The 25,675-nt window shown below is 36.6% G+C and overlaps 2 protein-coding genes and 2 pseudogenes across 2 annotated transcripts; all 4 read right to left on the bottom strand.

The window, feature by feature from the left end:
* Nucleotides 1-302: 302 nt before the first annotated feature.
* LOC141547576 (olfactory receptor 14I1-like) lies at nt 303-1,677 on the bottom strand (annotated as a pseudogene).
* A 3,936-nt stretch (nt 1,678-5,613) lies between these two features.
* LOC141547575 (olfactory receptor 14I1-like) lies at nt 5,614-6,576 on the bottom strand. Its single transcript, XM_074275961.1, has one exon. The coding sequence runs from the start codon at nt 6,574-6,576 to the stop codon at nt 5,614-5,616; it is 963 nt and encodes a 320-aa protein (XP_074132062.1).
* Nucleotides 6,577-13,879: 7,303 nt separating this feature from the next.
* LOC141547574 (olfactory receptor 14I1-like) lies at nt 13,880-17,376 on the bottom strand (annotated as a pseudogene).
* Nucleotides 17,377-23,168: 5,792 nt separating this feature from the next.
* Nucleotides 23,169-24,131, bottom strand: LOC141547573 (olfactory receptor 14I1-like). The gene has a single exon (XM_074275960.1). It carries the CDS (start codon nt 24,129-24,131, stop codon nt 23,169-23,171), a length of 963 nt encoding a protein of 320 aa, XP_074132061.1.
* Nucleotides 24,132-25,675: the final 1,544 nt, after the last annotated feature.

Raw genomic sequence — 25,675 nt, 5'->3', positions numbered from 1 at the left:
CTTGGGCTTAGAATAGCATAATGTCTCTCTCATCCCAAGCTATTGGAATGTCTTATCAAGATGCTGTCTCCACTGATTATTTCATCTCCCTAGAGACCTACTCCAAAAGTTTGATTGCTCTTGCCTCTATTTCAGTCTTCCTGATTTATTGTTCATGAGGTAACATAAACCCCCCACTCTCTATCAGTGAGGTGGACAACTCAATTTCCCGGGACTTGATTGACGCTCTCTGGAGCTCAACACTCAGCTGGATATTTATATTGAGCCATCAATTATAAATACCCCTGCAAAATAGACAAAAATTAAAAGTTTTTGTCGTATCTCTCTCTTAGGGACGCCTTTATTGAAGAAGAAAGAAATAACATGCGGATTATCAACTGAGGAAAACAGGTTGAAATGGCCTTGCAGCATCCTTCCACAGAGGGAATCTTGAGCACACTGGAGAAGATACAGGCATAGGATGTGATTAAAAAGGAAAAATAGAATAAGAACAGATATGAACTTGCTACAATTAACTCAAACTCAGTGTTAAACACATCAGAAGCTAAGACAGACTTTCAAGACATGAGGAACATCACAGAAAAATTGGTGGATCACATTGGATCCCGAGAAGGGCAGCCAGAACAAATTCCATGTGTGTATAGCTGAATAAAGAAGCCCACTGAGCCATGAGCCAGCTGCTGCCAAGAGGCAACGTTATGGAGTTGTAATGTGCTCTCCTGGCAGTTACAATTACTAGTCTGTCCTAGACCCACCAGAGTACCTTTGACCACTGTCCTCTGCAGTGTGAACTCTACCTGGCTCGCCTCCTCTGAGGCCTTCAAAGGTCTCTGGTCACAATCTCTTGAATCTATAGCTTAATAACCAGTAGCACACTCAAGAACAGCCACGTGTAATCTTAAAAGCCTTTATTATACCTACTCACATAATGCCCTGACTTGTTGGTTCCTGAGTGAACACCTGGTCAGAAGACCCACGTGTTCACTACCAAAACCCTTACCTCTTTTGGCTACCCATCTTGGCTTGGCCACCCAGGCTAGGGAGCCAGGGTGAAGAGCGCGAGGTTAAAGAGAGCGCGATTGCTGCCTGCAGTGGGCTTACATAGGGCCTGTGAGGTCACACACACAGCCAATCAGCAAGAGAGCCACCCATTACGAAGCTATCTCAATATGGCCAGGATCCCGCCCAAGGGCAGTCCTAATATCCACAGAAATTACTTCCGGGCCTCAATCTCCCGATGCGCTGTGGCACCCATTTAAAGGCCCCTTACATGGAGTCATTATCATACCATAGTGGAGGGGCTGACAGATGGCCACAAAGTGGTCATAGGATATGGCCACTAGCAAAGCAAACTCTGTGGCTGCAAAAAGGATAAAAAAGAACATCTGGGCAGCACATCCCAGGAGGGACAGGGATTGAATGCCACACAAGGAATTCACAATGAATTTAGGAAGCGTGACGGAGATGGTCCCAATATCCACAAGAGATAAGTCACTCAGGAAAAAATACATAGGACAGTGAAGATGGATCAGTGATAATTGCAGCACAGGTGAGAAGATTCCCCAGAAGGGCTGCCAGATAAATCAACAGAAACAGTGCAGAGTGTAAGGCCTGCAGCTCACTCATGCTGGATAATTCCATGAGGATGAATTCAGTGATGATTGAGAAGTTGCCCATTCCTGATGATGTGCTGTAATTTGACTAAAAACAAATGAAAGTTTAAGTGTCAGGGAAGTGTTCAAAAGAAGGAAGAATTAAAATGTCAACTCTCCCAAAATACTCCTCATATTTTATTTATTTCCTTTGCTAATCTCATCTTTGCAATAGTCTTTTTTTAGCACTTAGAAGGCATTTCAAGAGCTCTGATTCTGTTTACAAGTAAGCAACTAGATAAAATATCACTGTTCAGGTGTACTTCTAAAACTATCTACATTAGTGAATCTGCTTTCTAAAAATGTGTCCCCACATTTGAACATTCAAAGTGAAGTGCCATCTGAATAAGTTCCTTTTTTATTCTTATTCACTGAGAATCATTCCTATAAATAAGAATAAGGTTTTTCCTGTTGTTATTCTGAGGGCATCTTTCCCCTAATTAGACAAGACCTAACCTAAAACTAGTATAAGTTTTTCATCTGGTTCAATGTTCAAAAGATAGAACTGGGATTTGAAAAGATCCCCTTTTAGAGTCATTTTACCCCTTTCTAGGCAATTTTATTAGCCAAATAGAACAAAAAATACAAAAGCTAATTGAAGAAAATAATTCCTTAAAAATTGCAACCATACATGAATGAGGAGTAACATACAGTTTAATATATCTCTAGAATAATTCCAGAGTGTTCTCCTCTCTCATTTTTCTTCTTGAAACTATATGCCACTTTTCAACAATCAGGTGATTCAAGACAATTCCAGTGTCATCTGCTTCCAGAAAGAGAAGTATGGAAACTGAATATAAATCAAAACATAATACTTTCACCTTTATTATTGTTTCTTTCTTTGTTTGTTCCTTTGGGTTTTCTCCCTTCGTATATTATTTTTCTTGCATAGCATGACAAATGTGGAAATACATTTAGAAGAATTGCTTTAAGAACTGCACATGTTTAACCTATGTAGGAAAGCAAGAGACGAAAGGGAGGGAAGAGAGGGAGAGGAGAAAAATTTAGAACACAAGCTACTGCAAAGGTCAATATTGAAAACTATCATTGCATGTATTTGGAAAAATAAAGTACTATTAAAAATTAAATTAAATTTTAAAAAGAAGAAAAAAGATCGTGTGAGGATCAAATGGGATGATATTTGTACATAGCACAGTGCCTGGCCTATAGTCGGTGTTATAAAAAATTCTATTTATGATGATGATGATGATGGTAACAATGAAATGGGGTTGATGGAATTCAAGATGAGTTTGATTTTGGAAGTAGATATTGCATATATCATGGAAATGATACAGTAATATATATATATATATATATATATATATATATATATATATATATATATATATAGAGAGAGAGAGAGAGAGAGAGAGAGAGAGAGAGAGAGAGAGAGCGCAATAATTTTCCAGTTTATTAGATAATGGAGACTAAGGCCAAGAGAGTCAAGGTTCTAAAGTAGAGTGACTCCAAAGATAGTGGTGACATTCCCAGAAATGGGAGCATTAGACAGAGAGAAGGTTTGGGAGGAGAATATAATCTGATGATGTGGACAACATTGCCAAAGAAAGCTGTCCAGAATAGGTAAGTCCTAGTGATCTTAAAAAAATAACCTCAACTCTCTCTCCTGGAGAATCCTTTTTAATTCCAAGTGTCTCCATCTCTGACTCTATTTACATTACAGCATATTTATTTTGTGGCCAACTACAATTATTATTTCATAATATCAAGCAAAATAATGTCAAGAATTGCCTTATTTGATAGGAGTTTATGCAAAGTGAGAGTCAGCTTCAAATTGATGATAGGTACAATAATGGTTATGAATAAAATCACTAAGGAAGAAAGGTAAAGGGAAAATGGTGCTGAGGATGGATTTCAGCACATCTCTTACACCCTTCGCATTTTGGAGAGGATTCTTCCTTTCATTTAGGAAAAAAAGAGATGTCAGTTAATAGTACATATAAGGAGAATTTAGTAGATTTAGGAGGTTTGGGATAATAAAACCAGATGCAATTTTTTTTCTGTTTTATGAATCATCTCTTTCTCTACTTTTTGGTACAGTATCTGTGCTACAATTTTTTAAATTGTTGTTGATTGTGTAAGGAATTCAGTGCTTAGTAGTTCCTGTCATAAAGTAGGCAAGAATTGTTATATAATTACATAATGATATATATTATATAATTATATAAAATTATAATATATCTTATATTTTATGTATAATATGATGTTACATATTATATAATTATAATAATCATATCATATAACAATAGTTATTGATCAATAGATTGAATTTTGTCCCCTCTGTTCCTGCCCTATAATATGGATCACACATTTCTGGGATCATTTTTTCATTTTCATGTCAATAGATACTTGCTCCAGTGCCTCATGAATAACCTCTTGTGTGTGTGTGTGTGTGTGTGTGTGTGTGTGTGTGTGTGTGTGTCTGTATGTGTGTTTAGTTGTTGTTTTTTTAGAAATTTATAGAAAGATTTTTTAATGAAATGACAGTATGCCTTCTTGTTAGATGGGAGTAAAATTTGCTCCTCCTCTTCCCTCCTCTAATGTATTACCTGTGTGACTAAATTACCAAAATGAAATTAATCAAAGGATAGTAAGGTTCTAAAGGAAGTGCTCAGCATATATGTTATGAGTCAGAACTCTGAACTTGAAACAAGGATGCTTACAAGGTATTTAGTGGAATTGAGGAGAAATTGGTTATCTAGTTTAGCATGATGATTAATAGTGCTCTAAGTTTAGTATGAGATATAATGATTGGTTTATACTCAGGGTAGAGCATAAAAGTTGGGACTCAGAAGGCCCTCAGATAGAGAGCTAGAGAAGACAAGAGAACTAGAGGCAGGAGCTCAAGCTCTCAAAAGGAAGGAGAGAGAAATTCATTTCACCATCAATCAGGCTCCTGGTGGCTGACCTGGCCTCCTGCACTTCCCCCAGTAAGACCAAGGCCAGACTGAAAGACTCTCCAGAAAGCTGCCCAGCATCAGACAATAAAGACTTTTGGAATTTAACACCTGGCTGTTCTTGTGGTGATTACTGAACTGAAACAAAAGCTGCTCCCAGAGACCCCAAGAAAAGTGAACCAGAGAACGTTACACATACACAAGTATTTAATAAAATATTCCTTAACCCATGGCACAATGTCCCCAGAGATTATGGATTCACAGAGACCAAATCAATTTATTTGGAAAATTCAAAGGGTCGATATCTTTCCTGGGAATATGCTCACACACCAGAGTTTTTCCAAAGAGTAATATTCAAAACAATGCTTCAGATTGCTTCATGTCCACCACTCTCACTCAGACATTCAAGAGAAACTCCAAAGATAGGGTAGAGAGAAGCCTTTACCTCCACCATCACAGAAAATGCATATGATGCAAAAGACTCAGGTGAGCCAAAGAAATACAGAAGCAAATATTGTCCAAATAGCAAATCATATTAAGCTGGGCTCATCACTTCTCATTTTCTTCTCCCTCTTGCTCTCAAAGGCAAAGACAGTGGAATACAACTCAACATTATCCCATGTGTTTCTCAAACCTACACCAGTAGAATAATTCACAGTGCTACTACCATTGACAAAGTCCAGATTTCTTGATCACTCTTTTCACTAGCACAGGTTCAGTTCAGTAAAACGACTGAGTTTTAGTGATTAGTGCTCAGGCAGTTTCCTATTTTCTCTCTGTTTTAACCCTTCAAAGTACACTGTGAGGCACTGGAATATCTTCACCCAACCCTGATTGGGCTGAAGAGAGAGGCCAAGGAGAAGTCCTAAGCCATCACCGAGAGAATCTGGCTCAGTAGCTATTAAATAGAATAATAGTCTGAGGTTTTTATTAATTATATTTTGGTATATACTTTTTACTTATAGAAAAAAAATTAAACTATTAATTTCCCTTTAGACTAGTTGTTTTGTTATCTTGGGGCATGCAATATATAATTCATAATGCTCTTACTTTTTAATTGTTTTAGAGATGGGCATATTCTTGGGGGAAAAGGTCATTTTGATAATCCTGGCCAGTGCATTTTTGATTTTCATGTTCCTCAGACTATAAATAATAGGATTCATAAATGGAGGCAATATTGTGTAAGTCATTGCAATCAGAAGATTCTGGACTGGAGAAGTGTCTGACAAAGGACTGAAGACTGTGACCATACCAGAAAGAAGGAATAAGAGGAAAATAATCAGTTGAGGTGAACAGGTAGACAAAGCTTTGTATCGCCCTTCCTCAGAGGGCATTTTAAATACAGTGGAGAAGATGTAAGTATAGGATACAACTAAAAAGCCAAAGCAGAATAAAATTAAAGTGAAACTGGTGACAAGGAGGACATACTCAGTATTACGAACCTCAGAAGATGAGACCTTCAAGACATGAGGGATGTCACAAAAAAACTGATGGATCATATTGGATCCTGAGAAAGGCAGATGGAACATGTTCCCTGTGTGTGCAGATGAATAGATGAACCCACTGACCCATGAACCAATTGCTGCCCAAAGACAACGGTATGGTGTCATGATGACCCCATAATGCAAGGGGTGGCAAATGGCCACAAAGCGGTCATAGGACATCACCACAAGCAAAGCAATTTCTGTTGCCCCAAAGAAGATAGAGAAAAAAACTTGAGCACAGCAGCCCAGGAGAGAAATGGATTGATTGCCCGTCAGAGAATTCACAATGAATTTGGGAAGAGTGACTGAGATGCAGCCAAGATCCAACAGGGAAAGATTGCTCAGAAAAAAATACATTGGAGAGTGAAGTTGTGGGTCAGTGACAATGGCAGTGACAGTGAGGAGATTCCCCATCAGGGTTGCAATGTATATCAACAAGAAAAGAATGGCGTGCAACACCTGCAGCTCTCGGATGCTGGAAAACTCCATAAGGAAGAATTCCATGATGATGGTACTATTGCTCATGTCTTCTGGAGTCCTGAAATTCATCTTGTGACAACATGAATAAGGGATATCAAATTCTAGAAGGAGAGAATAAAAATACTTTATTACCCAGAAAAGTCATGAACTTCAATTTATTCTTACTCACCATCTTAGAAAACCATTCAGAACATTTTAATCAGCTGGTAATACGACCATCCTGCTGCATTCATATTCAATCCATCAACTAAAATACATGCATCATTGTGCAGAATGGACCTTCATCAATTGATTTACTCAATAGGACCTTTACTCCTGACCCATACTATGTGTGCTTGCATTCACAAAGATACACACACACGCGCATGCACACACACTCACACACACACACATTCTCTGCACTTTAATTCTGAGATTGATTCTTTTTTGTAAGATACTAGTATAACCTGATACAAAATATATCTGTATATATAGATACAGAGATCATAGATGATTAGATAGATAGATAGATGATAGACAATTTATCAATTACTTTATATTGCCAGAAACATTGTCCTGACTAAAACTTAAGTTTTCAGTGAGATTTCAGGTACCTTGACTCTATGGCATATACATATGCATGTCAATTCTCTAGGGTATCAGAGCTCTAGTGTCTGTTTCAGCCTCTTAGGAAGGAGGAACCTACCTAAAATATCTACTGAATGGGCAGAAGCTCCTTAAGATATAACTGAAGAATTGCTGAAATCCTCAAGGAAGTCATTTGGAGAGAACTTTTAAAGTGAATCACAGGGTTATAGACTCAGTTGCATGGGATTTTAGAAATCTTGGGCCCAACTCCCTTAATTAAATGGCAGCATAGAAAGATACAGAACTATTTTGGGTTGGTACAGATAATGTGTTGCAAAGCCAATTTGTAATCTCAGATCTTCAGAAAGGAAATGTAACATTCTTTCTTTTTGACTACTCAAAGGTTTAGCCCTCATTAGTTGTTTTAAGTCCTTTAATTTTTGTCTTGAGAATAATTAGGGTAGGGAACAATGTCTCCAGGAAAAGCAAACAAAAATCTTTCTTAACATTAAGGAACTATATTCTCGTGTATTCTTGTAGTTATTTGTTATTGTAGTAAAAAAAATCATCACTGATTAAAAATGGTTTTGAAAGTATATTCCATTTTCCCCTTTGCCCCACTAATAATCTTTAAAGATTTGCTGTGAAGATTTTTGTTTGCTGTGAAGATTTACTGTATTGCTATCTGAAATCTATATTCATCACCCTGACTTTATTAATTTAAATAATCAATTTTAGTGTATTAATTCTTCTAAGTAACACTAATAACCACATCACTGCTAGAATACACTTTTTCCTATCTTACTTTAACAACTTGGATTATTTTATTTATTTTCCCCTATTTTGGAGCATGTGATTTTTGGTAACAGTTTGAATCAAAGATTCAAAAGTCCAAGGTATTAAAAAAGAGAGTATTTGATTATCTGTTTTTCTTATATTTGAAATCATTATCTTGTTCTTTAGATAGATAGGTAGGTAGGTAGATAGGTAGACGGATGGATACATACTTGATATGTAATATGGATTCTCTAATAATAATATTTAATGATATCTTTGATTTTATCAAAGTAGGTAGTTATACCACAAAAGAAAATCTCTCCTACAACTTCAGTGATATCAACATATAATAGTTTTAATTGCCTCAAGTTTTGAAAAGTAAAGGGATTTGGAGAGATGCACAAAAAATAGTTTTTTTCAGTCTGAATTTGAATCCAACTCTTTCCAGCAGAGTTATTTCTCTAGCTAATTTCATACCTCCTATTAAATATCAATGATACTGATAATATTAATTATGATGATAATAGAGTGTATTTTCACAAAATATATTCATAAAAAGTTAGATTTTTCAAAACACTTTATCCAAAGGAACTCATTCATTGGATACTTATCTTATCCCACTTGAATAAAAATTTGTGCAGTTTATCCTAACCTGCATTATAGGCAGTGTCTGTTTATGTGGGATAGATAATAAATAATATATTTTATATTATATATGGAATATATGACATAATAAATAAGAACTAATAATTAACTAGTATTCTTTTGCAAAAGATTTCTAAGAGCATATTCTCAACTCAAACTTGCGAGATCCTGCAAGTATTATACTCATGTTATGGATGAGAAATTAAAGTGCAGAGCAGTTAAATTGATATCCTCAGTTACACAGTTACTATGCAATTGTTCTCAATATCACTTTATACTTTTAAAATTAATTGATAATTGTCCAAACACTTTTGTTTATGTCAGTTATGTTTATGGATATTTAATATATTAAAAATAAAAATGAAAGGCTTTCAATTATCCTAGGATTCTTTGGGCCACACTTTGAGAACTGCTAGAGAAGGGTTTAAGTTGCATGTTTTTTTAAGTTGCTTGTCATAGCATACTGACTCTCTAATGGGTAATTCCATAGGCATAGTCCAAGTCCAAGACTTCTAAGACCCACTTAATTAATTAAACAAATTGACCTTTCAGAAATGAAATATCAAGCAGAACAATACCTGAGTGAAGAGTTGTGGCATTTCTCTTTGCCAAAGTTCATATTGATTGCTTTTCTTTATCAAATGACAGGTACTCTGCAGTATCCAAAAGTTAACTCCATAGTCACTGAATTGGTTTTGTTCCCATTTGGAACTTCAGAAGACAAAGGGATCTGAAACTGTTCTATGTAAGATTTACTGAAATATTTGATTAACATAATATGAGTGAAAATAATACTGCCCCATGTCCTTAGGAGAAATGCTTCCTAGCAGAGGTTATAAACCCTTAGAGGGGTTATAATCTTATCCTTAGTAGACACAGATTCTCTCACCTTTCACTTAAGTATAATTAATTGAAGTAGAGATGCTTTTATTAATAACATGGAGAAAGGAGCTCTTCCTTTAATGTTATATGGTCCATTGGGACTTCTGTAGTCTAAGCATCTTCCATTCAATGTACAATAGTAACTAATAATAGCTAATATTTACCTGACACTATATTGCAAAATATTTTGCAAAGATCATATTGACATCTCAAACAAACTTTCTGAAATGTTGCACGTATTATACCTATATTATGGATGAGAAATTGAAGCTCAGAAAGATTAAATGCCTTGTCATCAGTTACATAGTTTCTATGTTTTAGAGGAATGATTTAAGCTGCAGTTTTCCTAAATTCAAGTCTACTGTACCATAATGACTGGAGATCGATCTATACTTCTTACACCCATTAACTAAACAAATTGGTCATTCAGAAATTTAATCTCAAATAAAATTATACCTGAGTGATGAGTTGTAGCATTTCTCCTTTCCAAACTCTGTACTGATTGCTTTTCTTTACCACATCACACGTATAAAGATTACTTCTATCCTCACTGTCTTGGTTCTGTTCCCATTTGGGGCTTCAGAGAGCAAAAGAAGCTAAAACTGTACTATGACAGGCTGTACCAGATTTGCTGAAATATTTGATAAACCTTATATGAACAAAAACATATTGTCCAATATCCTTTAGAGAAATATTTTCTGAAGTCCCCAGTGGAGCCAAAGTTATACTTTCATCCTTAGTAACCACAGATTCTCTGGTCTTTCCCTTGAGTATAATTAGTTAAGGTAGAAGTCCTTTTAGTAATAATATGGAGAAAGAAGTTCACCCTTTAATCTTATATGATCCATTAGAATTATTCTAGTCCATGAAGATCTTCCATTAAATCTTGTCCAAGATAGAAGTCTATTTAAGTTGATTTCTTTTTAAGTGTACTTCAAAGGAAATTGATTTTCATTGGAAAAATATTGAGTATATCAAGATAGTCAAATCTATATTTCTACGTATAATCTATATGTATGCATTTATACGGCTATATAGACACCTGTATGTATAGATATATGTAAAATATATATAGTATATATGTGTCTATATTTACATATACACACACATATATAAGCGTATGCATTGCATGTATATACTTTAAATGTGCTTCTTTATTTTCCTTCTAAAATTTAATAGAATGTGTGCTACATTCGAGCAATTATGTTTCCAATTTAAAGGATCCTATTGAAATAAACTTCCAGTTCTTATCCCTTCCTTGTTCCTACCTTTTCCAGTCTATCCTTCACTCAACTATGATATTGGTCTTCCTAAAGCACAGATATGACTATGTTGTTCCCTATTTAATAAGCTTGACAAAAGGATCCCTTTCATATGGCCAAAAAAATATATGGTTGTTGCCCTTCCCTGTTCCCAAATTCCTAATTTCATTCTGCTAGTATTTGCAAGTATTTGTATACACACACACACTTTGTTTGATTTTTTGCTTTTTATTTTTTTGCTGAGGCAATTGGGACTAAATGACTTGCCCAGAGACACAACTAGGAAGTGTTACGTCTCAGAGGCTAGATTTGAACTCAGGTCGACCTGATTTCGGGGCTGGTGCTCTCTCCACTGTACCACCTAGCTGTGCCTACACATATACTTTGAACCAAAATCCTACGTACTATCATTTGTTTATATGTTTGTGTGTATGGACATTTATACATACAAATATATATCCACACATACAGATATGAATTAAATGATATTAATTATTTACCTCCCAAAAATCCACATATTTTATCTATACACAATAAATATATTATGTGTTTACAGAGTTCTTTATACATTTTTATACATATGCAAATACATAATATACACAATAAATACAAAGGAGATAACAAATTAATGAAGTAGGGTCAATCCTTTTACAACTTGTTGTCTTTTACCACTTCTCCCTATGAATTAAGTCAAATCAATCTCGTGAACAAAACAATTTGAAGGAGATTTTTACTCCTTAAAAGGAATCCCAGATACTTACAAGGGCAGAGCCAAGATAGTGGGATAGTAAAAGCATTCAATTGAGCCCTCCCAACATTTCCCAACAAACAATTTAAAAATAATGCCTTTAATCAAACTGTAGAGTGGCAGAGTCAGCAACAGGTCAGAGTGAGACAGTCTTCCAGGATAAAACAACTTTGGAGATTGGAAAAAGACACCTGTGATATTGGGGTGAAGGCTGACCCAGAGATCACATAAATAAAATACTAGTAGTCGGACTTGATGGTGGGAACTAAAATTGGGAACTACCAGAACAGAGATGGTAAGGGGATCTGACAGTGAAAGAGACTACAGGGGACTTCTGTGCTAGCTCTCCATGCAGGACAAAACACTTTTTTGGCAACTTTATTGCATATAACCACTTCTGAGTCATAGTTCAAGAATAGGGAGATCACAGCACCTTGGAAGCCCCAAAATCTTCTACACTCAGTATTTGCTCTGAAAACATTTGTATGTTTGTAAAATTACTCCTTCTCTAAGTTCCTCACCTAGAAAAAATCTGATCTTTGAAATCAACTTAGTCAAGTCTATAATGCCTGGAGATCTCTTCATCAGTCAATATCAAACATGTCCAGATTCCTACATTGCTCCATCAGCCCTACACAAAGGAAGTATTCCATAAAAGTTTTATGATTGGCCTTCTGAGGACACTTCCCATCTTTGCCTCATTGTGCCTTTCAGAAGCTACTTTGGGACACTGAAGATACTTCTTTATTTTCTTAATGGTTCGTCATTTAAAAAAAAAACTCATTTGGAGATCCATATTTCAGGAAAGAGAGAATTTGGATTAGAGATATGATAAATAATAATAAATATTTCCCTCAGATATGCTTATAAGTATCACAAACCTAGATGCTTTAATAATGTGGTTTCTGATCATCTACTTTTTTCTTGGTTAATTCCACTCCTGACATTAAACTATTCTAGAAAGAATTGTCTTTATTTTTAGGCAAGTGATCTCAAGAGCATTGTTTCTCCAGCCTATAATTTACTCATTCTTACAAAGAAGGCCTTAATCATACATTTAGTCTCCCTGGAAAATGATACTTGTTTTTATATGATATGATACAGTGTGTTATAATATAAAGCAATACAATGGTAAGGGGGCCTCCACAGGTACTGATGGGGGTTGAGGTCCCTTTAAGAAACCCCCCCATGGCTGACCTTTGATTTAAAAATCCTGGTCATTGGGCTTTCCCCATCCCCCACCAGATCTGAGCTAACTTGGGTTTTCCCAATCCCCACAGTTTAAACCCATTGAATTCTATTCAATGCTGACCCTGGCTGAAAGCCCACCAGGAGCCTGGAACTCCACCCATGTTCAAGATCACCAAGAGCTTATAAAAGGGGCTACTTTTGGAGTCTACATTTGCAGAAGTCCTAAGCATCCTTATGTTGGTCATGCCAAGGGTTTCTGCCTACCGGACCTAATCCAGTGCCCTTCTATCTCTACCCTCAACTTTACTAACTAAACTTTACTTCCAAATCCCTATAATAAACCCTTTTTTATCAATCTAGGTTTTGGGGCCTGTAAATTCATTTATAGGGGACTCTGTGCCATCACACAACTATCTTTGCACCGACCTAAAAAGGGGGCTCCCCTTCCCTAACTCTCATCATGTGGTGGCCTGCCTGGGGACCCCGAAAATTGTTACCCTGAAAACTAATCTTAACCTTTTCAGGTCTCTCAGAACAAATCTGAGTTCTCAGCTGCTCCCACAATATTCTTCTGAGAAATCTGTGTTCCTACCAGAGAATCCAGAACTCTGGATAAGGTAAAAGACTTTTTTTCTTTCCCTGTCTTGCAGTGAACATCCAAGCCACTTCAGGCTTATTAGACTTATTAGATTTATTAGAGCTCTACCTCGCTCAGTCACAATTCCTTACAAATTTCTGAGAATTGACAAAAGGTTTCTTTTTATCTCACTCTCTGTCTTTAGAGATAAGAGAGAAGCTGCAAGAAGTTAGAAAACTAAACCCTTTTACCTGTCCACAATCTAGACACATCTGACTCTAAAATCCTTCCTTAGCAGATGCTGGGTTTGGAGAAGGCTGCTTCCAGAGACAAAAGACCTTCTTGCTGGAACTCTGTCTTCCCAGAAATCAGCTGGAGTCAGGATCACTAAACATCTTTATTCTTGATCTTTTACTGTCAAGGTCACAGGTTAGGCCTAGCAACCTCACACACACACCTTCCTCCCTCAAAGGCCCAGAGAGACTTGAGTCAGCTTTTGCATCTCAATTCCTCTTCCTCCTCCTCCCACACACGTCACTCCCCCTTCTTTGTCCCATCAAATAAATCAGCACAAAACAGCTGGGGAGGGTCAACCTTCAAACAAGTTAATAGGGAACTGTCCAATTGGCAATTAGCCTCACCTGCTTCATTATCCAAGTGCATTGCTCAGTTCTAGCCCTTTACACCTTCTTTTCCATCTCAAGGCATTTCTAATCCTTTTTCTTTCACCAGAAAGCCGGCCCTCAGGCCAGAACACTGAGACAGGACCCCATCCTTCTCGGGGGTCACAGGCCAGCAGTCTCCTTGATCTGTTCTGGGAGAGAATTCTGTGTTAGAGCCCCTCTCGCACTCAACTGTAGTGGTCAGGCTGTAGCCACGAGGAGAAAGGTCTCTGGATCAGGGTGAACTTGGATGTGTGTCTTTACCCAACCACTTGAGCCCTCGTCATCACCACAGGAGAAGCACTGGGTAAGATAACATCTCTCCCTTCCCCCATCCTCTTTCTTTTGGAACCTCTCCCATGTGGCTTGGCAACCTGCCATTTAAATGTTCCCATCCTGTCCCCTTCTTGGGATACAGTGGGGAGATTGGGGACTCAATCTTTTCAAGATTTCTAGAAAAGTTTCCTATTAACTTTTAAAAAGGTACTTTGCCGCAACTCTGTACGCCCCTCCCATAGCTCCGAAGCATATTTGTCCCATACATTTCAAAACAGGACTCAGTTTCCCTTATTTGGACAGAGGATTTAAAAACTGCCCATTTTTTCCTTAGCCTCTGGGTGTACTTGCCTGCTTGTGGACAGATAAAAGTCTAGATAGCTGCTCCACCTTTCTCTGTCTCTCCTACTTAATCTTGCAGGTGGGAATTCCTGACTTCTCTCAGGAGAGAACTTAGTTCCTAGGGAACTTAGCTCTTATTTTTCTTGATTGGCATTCTATGCCCCCTGCCAACAATTAGGGGTTTCACTTCTGAAGCACAGCTTTGGTCACATTGTAGCTTTGGAGGGGAGACCTTTGTAATGTTGGCTGGGGAACAAAATTCTGAATCAAGGCATATTAAAATTAATTGTTAACAGAGTTAGGATGGTTTCTTTTGTCTTTTTTTTCTCTTTTTTTCCCCTCATTCCCTGACTGCAGGCAGGAGAGGAGTTAAAAGGTAGAGACTGAAACTATTTTAAACACTCCTTAATTACTTTTAATTTGGTACCTCTGTAGAATCTTTCTCTGTTTTGATGTGCTACAGTTCTCTTTTACTGCCTCAGTTTCCTTAAACTGATCTCTTTTTTGCCTCAACTTCTCTGGCATTTCAGTCCATGAAGCCTAGGGACTATAGAATATGAATAGATTCTCCTTCAAGCTGCCTCTTAGAGAATGGCTTAATTACCACCTACATTCCCAACCCCCAATTTTCTTTTCAGGAGTCACATACCTCCAATTAGGGTCTGACTTTTCTAAATGCTCCAATTCTCCAACCCACTAAAGGATGGGTGGGCTAGGATCTTTTGTCTTTCACCTGACCCACTGTTCTCTGCTAAGGACTTCATTAGCCTGGGGTGAATGCTAGTTGCCTTCCCCTCCCCCCTGCCTCTTGGAAATAGAGTAGGGAAGGGCCAAGTTAAATTTCTCCACACCCACTTTCCCCAGAGAGGCTTGGCTTTGTAAAAGGTTCTGAGGTAGACCCTACTTTAAATTAATTGATCTATTTTTTAAGACTTGTTAAAACAGGGGGATTTGCTAAAACTGTTTAATTATTGCTGTATAAAACTGTAACTATTGCTGTTTCAGGAAATTTACTAGTCTGTTATGTATGATCTGATAATTTCTGTAAACAGAGGAGGAAGGAAACTGATTATAGCTGGTTAGGAAATTGGGAAAAACTGATGTATTATTTCATTAAGTTCAGATTGAATTGAAAACTATTTTACTCTTTGCTTAAAATTTACTAGACTATGATTTGCTGGGTTACTATTCTTTAGAAACAACCAAAAATCAGACACCTGTCCAAGGACTGGCAGCCTCTCTGATCTGTTTCTCCACCCCTGTTATCCCAGTTCCTTAATTATTATTTCAACATTTCTATATCAGAAAGCTAATGGTTTGGGGTGGCCTGTCTTGGTCTAATTGCATAATTTACTCAGAAATCTGTCTCCTACTAACAGTTCCTGTTCCAGAGAGAAGAGAAAAGTGGAGTTTCTCCAAACCCCAATTTTTCCATCTCTTGGAGCCCCTCTTAGGGCAGCAGGACTCCCTTTAGCACTGCTTCTCAATAGAGGCTGAGTTAAATGCACAAATGACCACAGACCTAAAGACTGTCCATCTCTGGCTGAGATGCCCCCCAACTGCAGAGATTCAAACAGGGAGGCTTGTGTGTCTCCCTGAATGAAGAATGCTGTTTGATGCTAATAATTCTGGGGTTATTAGGGAGAAACTGGTTCTTGCCATAAATCCTTCTTTGTTTATAGTCTTAATCTGGTTTATTTATTTTTGTTCTAACCCAGTTTCCCTAATTATCCTGACTCAGCCCCACTTCAGTTCTCCTGCTTCTCTGTTCTGAAAAACCTCCCTGCTGCCTTATCAGTACACCTGATAAAAACTTGGGCTTTGAATAGCATAATGTCTCTCTCATCCCAAGCTATCAGAATGTCTTATCAAGATGCTGTCTCCACTGATTATTTCATCTCCCTAGAGACCTACTCCAAAAGTTTGATTGCTCTTGCCTCTATTTCAGTCTTCCTGATTTATTGTTCATGAGGTAACATAAACCCCCACTCTCTATCAGTGAGGTGGACAACTCAGTTTCCCGGGACTTGATTGATGCTCTCTGGAGCTCAACACTCACCTGGATATTTTTATTGAGCCATTAATTATAAATACCCCTGCGAAATAGACAAAAATTAAGTTTTTGTCGTATCTCTCTCTTAGGGACGCCTTTATTGAAGAAGAAAGAAATAACATGAGGATTATCAACTGAGGAAAACAGGTTGAAATGGCCTTGTAGTGTCCTTTCACAGAAGGAATCTTGAGCACACTGGAGAAGATACGGGCATAGGATGTGATTAAAAAGGCAAAACAGAATAAGAACAGATATGAACTTGCTACAATTAACTCAAACTCAGTGTTAAACACATCAGAAGCTAAGACAGACTTTCAAGACATGAGAAACATCACAGAAAAATTGGTGGATCACATTGGATCCTGAGAAGGACAGCCGGAACAAATTCCGTGTGTGTATAGCTGAATAAAGAAGCCCACTGAGCCATGAGCCAGCTGCTGCCAAGAGGCAACGTTATGGATTCATTATCATACCATAGTGGAGGGGCTGACAGATGGCCACAAAGTGGTCATAGGATATGGCCACCAGCAAAGCAAACTCTTTGGCTGCAAAAAGGATAAAGAAGAACATCTGGGCAGCACATCCCAGGAGGGACAGGGATTGAATGCCACACAAAGAATTCACAATGAATTTAGGAAGTGTGACAGAGATGGTCCCAATATCCATAAGGGATAAGTTACTCAGGAAAAAAATATATAGGACAGTGAAGGTGGGTTAGTGATAATTGCAGCACAGGTGAGAAGATTCCCCAGGAGGGCTGCCAGATAAATCAGCAGGAACAGTGCAGAGTGTAAGGCCTGCAGCTCATTCATGCTGGATAACTCCATGAGGAGGAATTCAGTGATGATTAAGAAGTTGCCCATCCCTGCTGATGTGCTGTAATTTGACTAAAAACAAATGAAAGTTTAAGTGTCAGGGAAGAGAAAACTGTTCAAAAGAAGGAAGAATTAAAATGTCATCTCTCCCAAAATACTCCCCATATTTTATTTATTTCCTTGGCTAATCTCATCTTTGCAATAGTCTTTTTTTAGCACTTAGAAGGCATTCCAAGAGAGCTCTGATTCTGTTTACAAGTAAGCAACTAGATAAAATATCACTGTTCAGGTGTACTTCTAAAACTATCTATATTAGTGAATCTGCTTTCTAAAAATGTATGCCCACATTTGAACATTCAAAGTGAAGGGTCATCTGCATAAGCTTCTTTTTTATTCTTATTCACTGAGAATCATTCCTATAAATAAGAATAAGGTTTTTCCTGTTGTTATCCTGAGGGAATCTTTCCCCTAATTAGACAAGACCTAACCTAACACAAGCATAAGTTTTTCATCTGGTTCAATGTTCAGAAGATAGAACTGGGATTTCAAGAGATCCCCTTTTTAGAGTCATTTTACCCCTTTCTAGGCATTTCAGCCTTAGTGTTCACCGATCTCCTTCTTTTGCCTTCTCTGAGGATCAGGCCCAGTATCCCGAAAATTAGCACTTTGGAAAATATAATTTGTCCCCAACTAAGCCCAAGAGTTAATTCACTCCAGAAAACAATATAAATGGCACTATGATTTTGTTTCTGAAGTCAATGAAAATTATGTCTCTGAATGCATATCAGCAAAACACCTAGAGATTAAGGTACAGGTAGAGATAATAGAAATAGAGAAAGATAGAGGCAGAAGGAGATAAACATAAAGATAGAGATAATTATACTGATACAAATATCTATACACAGAGAGATAGATTATAGTGTATAAATGAATAGGTAGATATATAAATTTATGCTACAGAAAACAACAGAGATATTGCTACAGTTGATATACACATATACATATATGTTTATAGGTCTATAAACACATAAATGTGCTTTATACATATGTAAATGTGTTGTTTCTATTCGAACAATGTTTATATATGTATACATGTATACATGTAAAGAAAGACAGAAATATGATGGATGGATAGATGGAAAGATGCATGGAAGGAAGGAAGGAAGGAAGGAAGGAAGGAAGGAAGGAAGGAAGGAAGGAAGGAAGGAAGGAAGGAAGGAAGGAGAAAAATTAAGGAAGAGAGGGAGAAAAAAAAACACTAAGTCCTCCACCCATGTGACCAAATATATAAAAAGGGGAAAAATCAAATTATTCTAATGATATAAGGGACAGAGAAGAAATTAGAACTATGCAATTCCTAGAGAGTAGAAAACAAAACAGGGAACTAGACAGTGTGAGATCTGTGTTAGACTTTTGGTTCCTTCTCTTCAAGCCTTTTGTTTTAAAGTTGAAGGCAATTAGCAAGAGAAATAATTTATTTGATGGCATAAAGATCACTTGTGGTTGAATTGGAGTCCAGAATATACTTAGTATTCTGAGCATATTAACAAATAGGTTGGAGCTAGCCACTGGATCATGTAACAGACTTCATTGAATGAGTCTGCTCAATAAAGCAGTAAAGTAAAGAAATATGGGAGCCAAGATGGGACCAAGAACTTGACTGAGCTCTTGCCCATTTCCCACAGAAACAACATTAAATCAAGACTCTAAATGGATTCTAGAGTGAGAAAAGTGAAATATTTTTTTAGATTAAGGTAACATAGAAGGACTTCAGGAAATATTAGTCTCACTTGGGTAAAAAGGGAATGCAACCAGGTGCTGGGCAAGCCAGAGGGAGACTCTTAACCACAGCACATATCAATAGCTAAGGTTCCTCAATCCTGGCTCAGCTGGATAAGGTAAGCTAAGAGGCCTCTAGCTGTAGTACAAAAGGCCGCTTGTCAGCCCAGGAACCTTGCACAAGAGTTATAAAAAGACTGGGCTACCCCAACACATTCAGCAAGTCATAGACACTTGAATTCTTCCTGTGGAAAGCCAGTGACCACATATACCTGGTTCCCAGCATAAGAAGTTTGCAACAATGTCATCTGTGCTCTAGGAGAAGAGGGTAGCATTTAAAAATGAGAAAAACAAAACAAAACAAACAAAAAAAACAAAACAAAAAAAAAAAAAACACCAAAGAAACTTGACCATAAAAAAGCGTCTGTGGTGACATGGATGATCAAAATACAAACTCAGAAGAGGACAAGCCTTTCAAAATGATGACATGGGAATTTGAATTTGTCTCAAGCCCAAAAAGTCCTCTTGGAGGAGCTCAAAAAAGATTTTAAAAGTCAAATAAGAAAAGTAGAAGAAAAATTGGGGAAAGAAATGAGAATTATGCAGAAGAATTATGAAAAAGGGTCAACAGTTTGGAAATGGAAACTAAAAATTGACAGTAGAAAACAAGTGCATAAAAAATACTCCTCTGAACAAAATAACTTCTTAAAAAGTAGAATTAGCAAAATAGAACAGGAAATACAAAAGCTAATTGAAGAAAATAATTCCTTAAAAATTCCAACCATACATAAATGAGGTGTAACATGCAGTTTAATATTTCTCTGGCATAATTCCAGAGTGTTCTCCTCTCTCATTTTTCTTCTTGAAACTATATGCCACTTTTCAACAATCAGGTGATTCAAGACAATTCCATTGTCATCTGCTTCCAGAAAGAGAAGTATGGAAACTGAATATAAATCAAAACATAATACTTTCACCTTTATTATTGTTTCTTTCTTTGTTCCTTTGGGTTTTCTCCCTTCGTATCTTATTTTTCTTGCATAGCATGACAAATGTGGAAATACATATAGAATTGCTTTAAGAACTGCACATGTTTAACCTGTGTAGGAAAACAAGAAAGGAAAGGAAGGGAAGAGAGGAAGAGGAGAAAAATTTGGAACACAAGCTATTGCAAAGGTCAATATTGAAAACTATCATTGCATGTATTTGGAAAAATAAAGTACTATTAAAAATTTAAATTAAATTTTAAAAAGAAGAAAAAAGATCGTTGTGAGGATCAAATGGGATGATATTAGTACTTAGCATAGTGCCTGGCCTATAGTAGGTGTTATAAAAAATTCTATTTATGATGATGATGATAATGCTGGTAACAACGATAATGGGGTTGATGATATTCAAGGTGAGTTTGATTTTGGAAGTGGATATTTCATATATCATGGAAATGATATAGTTATATATATATATATATATATATATATATATATATATATATATATATATATATATCGCTATATATAGAGAGAGAGAGAGCAATAATTTTCCAGTTTATTAGATAATGGAGACTAAGGCCAAGAGAGTCAAGATTCTAAAGTAGAGTGACTCCAAATATAGTGGTGACATTCCCAAAAATGGGAGCATTAGGAGGAGAGAAGATTTGGGAGGAGAATATAATCTGATGATGTGGACAATATTGCCAAAGAAAACTGTCCAGAATAGGTAAGTCCTAGAGATCTTAAAAAAATAACCTCAACTCTCTCTCCTGGAGAATCCTTTTTAATTCCAAGTGTATCCATCTCTGACTCTATTTACATTACAGTATATTTATTTTGTGGCCAACTACAATTTTTATTTCATAATATCAACCAAAATAATGTCAAGAATTGCTTTATTTAATAGGAGTTTATGCAAATTGAGAGTCAGCTTCAAATTGATGTTACGTAAAATAACGATTATGAATAAAATCACTAAGGAAGAAAAGTAAAGGGAAAATGGTGCTGAGGATGGATTTCAGAACATCTCTTACACCCTTCGCATTTTGGAGAGGATTCTTCCTTTCATTTAGGAAAAAAAGAGATGTCAGTTAATAGTACATATAAGGAGAAATTAGCAGATTTAGGAGGTTTGGGATAATAAAACCAGATGCAATTATTTTTCTGTTTTGTGAATCATCTCTTTCTCTACTTCTTGGTACAGTACTTGTGCTACATTTTTTAAATTGTTGTTGATTGTGTAAGGAATTCAGTGCTTACTAGTTCCTGCCATAAAGTAGGCAAGAATTTTTATATAATTACATAATGATATATATTATATAATTATATAAAATTATAATATATTATATTTTATGTATAATATGATATTACATATTATATAATTATAATAATCTTATCATATAACAATAGTTATTGATCAATAGATTGATTGAATTTTGTCCCCTCTGTTCCTGCCCTATAATATGGATCACACATCTCTGGGATCATTTTTTCATTGTTATGTCAATAGATACTTGCTCCAGTGCCTCATGAATAACCTCTTGTGTGTATGTGTGTCTGTATGTGTGTTTAATGTTGGTTTTTTTAGAAATTTGTAGAAATGATTTTCAATGAAATGACAGTATGCCTTCTTGTTAGATGGGAGTAAAATTTGCTCTTCCTCCTTCTTCTAATGTATTACCTGTGTGACTAAATTACCAAAATGAAATTAATCAAAGGATAGTAAGATTCTAAAGAAAGTGCTCAGCATATAAGTTATGAGCCAGAACTCTGAACTTGAAACAAGGATGCTTACAAGGTACTAAGTGGAATTGAGGAGACAATGGTTATCTAGTTTAGCATGATGATTAATAGTACTCTAAGTTTAGTATGAGATATAATGATTGGCTTATACTCAGGGTAGAGCATATAAGCTGGGACTCAGAAGGCCCTCAGATACAGAGTAGAGAAGACAAGAGAACTAGAAGCAGGAGCTTAAGCTCTCAGAAGGAAGGAGAGAGAAATTTATTTCACCTTCAATCAGGCTCCTGGTGGCTGACCTGGCCTCCTGCACTTCCCCAATAAGACCAAGGCCAGAATGAAAGACTCTCCAGAAAGCTGCCCAGCATCAGACAATAAAGACTTTTGGAATTTAACACCTGGCTATTCTTGTGGTGATTACTGAACTGAAAAAAAAAGCTGCTCCCAGAGACCCCAAGAAAAGTGAACCAGAGAACGTTACACATATACAAGTATTTAATAAAATATTCCTTAACAACCATGGCACAATGTCCCCAGAGATTATGGATTCACAGAGACCAAATCAATTTATTTGGGAAATTCAAAGGGTCAATATCTTTCCTGGGAATATGCTCACACACCAGAGTTTTTCCAAAGAGTAATATTCAAAACAATGCTTCAGATTGCTTCATGTCCACATCTCTCACTCAGACATTCAAGAGAAACTCCAAAGATAGGGTAGAGAGAAGCCTTTACCTCCACCATCACAGAAAATGCATATGATGCAAAAGACTCAGATGAGCCAAAGAAATACAGAAGCAAATATTGTCCAAATAGCAAATCATATTAAGCTGGGCTCATCACTTCTCATTTTCTTCTCCCTCTTGCTCTCAAAGGCAAAGACAGTGGAATACAACTCAACATTTTCCCATGTGTTTCTCAAACCTACACCAGCAGAATAATTCACAGTGTTACTACCTTTGACAAACTCCAGATTTCTTGATCACTCTTTTCACTAGCACAGGTTCAGTTCAGTAAAACGACTGAGTTTTAGTGATTAGTGCTCAGGCAGTTTCCTATTTTCTCTCTATTTTAACCCTACAATGTACAAAGTGAGGCACTGGAATATCTTCACCCAACCCTGATTGGGCTGAAGAGAGAGGCCAAGGAGAAGTCCTAAGCCATCACCGAGAGAATCTGGCTCAGTAGCTATTAAATAGAATAATAGTCTGTGGTTCTTATTAATTATATTTTGGTATATACTTTTTACTTATAGAAAAAAAATTAAACTATTAATTTCCCTTTAGACTAGTTGTGTTATCTTAGGCATGCAATATCTCATTCATAATTCTCTTACTTTTTAATTGTTTTAGAGATGGGCATATTCTTGGGAAAAAAGGTGATTTTGATAATCCTGACCAGTGCATTCTTGATTTTCATGTTTCTCAGACTATAAATAATAGGATTCATAAATGGAGGCAATATTATGTAAGTCATTGCAATCAGAAGATTCTGGACTGGGGAAGTGTCTGACAAAGGACTAAAGACTGTGACCATACCAGAAAGAAGGAATAAGAGGAAGATAATCAGTTGAGGTGAACAGGTAGACAAAGCTTTGTATCGCCCTTCCTCAGAGGGCATTTTAAATACAGTGGAGAAGATGTAAGTATAGGATATAACTAAAAAGCCAAAGCAGAATAAAATTAAAGTGAAACTGGTGATAATGAGTATATACTCAGTATTACGAACCTCAGAAGATGAGACCTTCAAGACATGAGGAATGTCACAAAAAAACTGATGGATCACATTGGATCCTGAGAAAGGCAGACGGAACATGTTCCCTGTGTGTGCAGCTGAATAGATGAACCCACTGACCCATGAACCAGTTGCTGCCCAAAGACAACGGTATGGTGTCATGATGACCCCATAGTGCAAGGGGTGGCAAATAGCCACAAAACGGTCATAGGACATCACCACAAGCAAAGCAATTTCTGTTGCCCCAAAGAAGAAAGTGAAGAAAACTTGAGCACAGCAGCCCAGGAGAGAAATGGTTTGATTGCCTGTCAGAGAATTCACAATGAATTTGGGAAGAGTGACTGAGATGCAGCCAAGATCCAACAGGGAAAGGTTGCTCAGAAAAAAATACATTGGAGAGTGAAGTTGTGGGTCAGTGACAATGGCAGTGACAGTGAGGAGATTCCCCATCAGGGTTGCAATGTATATCAGCAAGAAAAGAATGGCGTGCAACACCTGCAGCTCTCGGATGCTGGAAAACTCCATAAGGAAGAATTCCATGATGATGGTACAATTGCTCATGTCTTCTGGAGTCCTGAAATTCATCTTGTGACAACATGAATAAGGGATATCAAATTCTAGAAGGAGAGAATAAAAGTATTTTATTACCCAGAAAAGTCCGGAACTTCAATTTATTCTTACTCATCGTCTTAGAAAACCATTCAGAACATTTTAAACAGCTGGTAATACGACCATCCTGCTGCATTCATATTCAATCCATCAACTAAAAATACATGCACCATTGTGCAGACTGGACCTTCATCAATTGATTTACTCAGTAGGACCTTTACTCCTGACCCATCCTATGTGTGCTTGCTTGCATACATACACACACACACACACACACACACACACACACACACACACACACACACATTCTCTGCACTTTAATTCTGAGATTGAGTCTTTTTTGTAAGATACTAGTATAACCTGATACAAAATATATCTGCATATATAGATACAGAGATCATAGATAATAGACAATTTATCAATTACTTTATATTGCCAGAAACATTGTCCTGACTAAAACTTAAGTTTTCAGTGAGATTTCAGGCACCTTGACTCTATGGCATATACATATGCATGTCAATTCTCTAGGGTGTCAGAGCTCTAGTGTCTGTTTCTAGCCTCTTAGGAAGGAGGAACCTATCTAAAATATCTACTGAATGGGCAGAAGCTCCTTAAGATATAATTGAAGAATTGCTGAAATCCTCAAGGAAGTCATTTGGAGAGAACTTTTAAAGTGAATCACAAGGTTATAGACTCAGCTGCATGGGATTTTAGAAATCTTGGGCCCAACTCCCTTAATTAAATGGCAGCATAGAAAGATACAGAACTATTTTGGGTTGGTACAGATAATGTGTTGCAAAGCCAATTTGTAATCTCAGATCTTCAGAAAGGAAATGTAACATTCTTTCTTTTCGACTACTCAAAGGTATAGCCCTCATTAGTTGTTTTAAGTCCTTTAATTTTTATCTTGAGAATAATTAGGGTAGGGAACAATGTCTCCAGGAAAAGCAAACAAAAATCTTTCTTAACATTAAGGAACTATATTCTCATGTATTCTTGTAGTTATTTGTTATTGTAGTAAAAAAAATCATCACTGATTAAAAATGGTTTTGATAGTATATTGCATTTTCTTCTTTGCCCCACTAGTAATCTCTAAAGATTTGCTGTGAAGATTTTTGTTTGCTGTTGAAGATTTACTGTATTGCTATCTGAAATCTACATTCATCACTCTGACTTTATTAATTTAAATAATCAATTTTAGTGTATTAATTCTTCTAAGTAACACTAATAACCACATCACTGCTAGAATATACTTTTTCCTATCTTACCTTAACAACTTGGATTATTTTATTTATTTTCCCCTATTTTGGAGCATGTGATTTTTGGTAACAGTTTGAATCAAAGATTCAAAAGTCCAAAGCATTAAAAAAGAGAGTATTTGATTATCTGTTTTGCTTATATTTGAAATCATTATCTTGTTCTTTAGATAGATAGGTAGGTAGGTAGATAGATAGATAGATAGATGATAGAGAGATACTTGATATGTAATATGGATT

Source organism: Sminthopsis crassicaudata, chromosome 6, assembly GCF_048593235.1.
Source record: "Sminthopsis crassicaudata isolate SCR6 chromosome 6, ASM4859323v1, whole genome shotgun sequence".
NCBI classification, from domain to species: Eukaryota; Metazoa; Chordata; class Mammalia; order Dasyuromorphia; family Dasyuridae; genus Sminthopsis; species Sminthopsis crassicaudata.
This window is presented reverse-complemented; position numbering and strand designations above follow the sequence as displayed.

Excerpts from the sequence above, each read along its gene's own strand:
- LOC141547575 (XM_074275961.1), bottom strand. The coding sequence starts at position 6,576 with ATGAGCAATAGTACCATCATCATGGAATTCTTCCTTATGGAGTTTTCC.
- LOC141547573 (XM_074275960.1), bottom strand. The coding sequence starts at position 24,131 with ATGAGCAATTGTACCATCATCATGGAATTCTTCCTTATGGAGTTTTCC.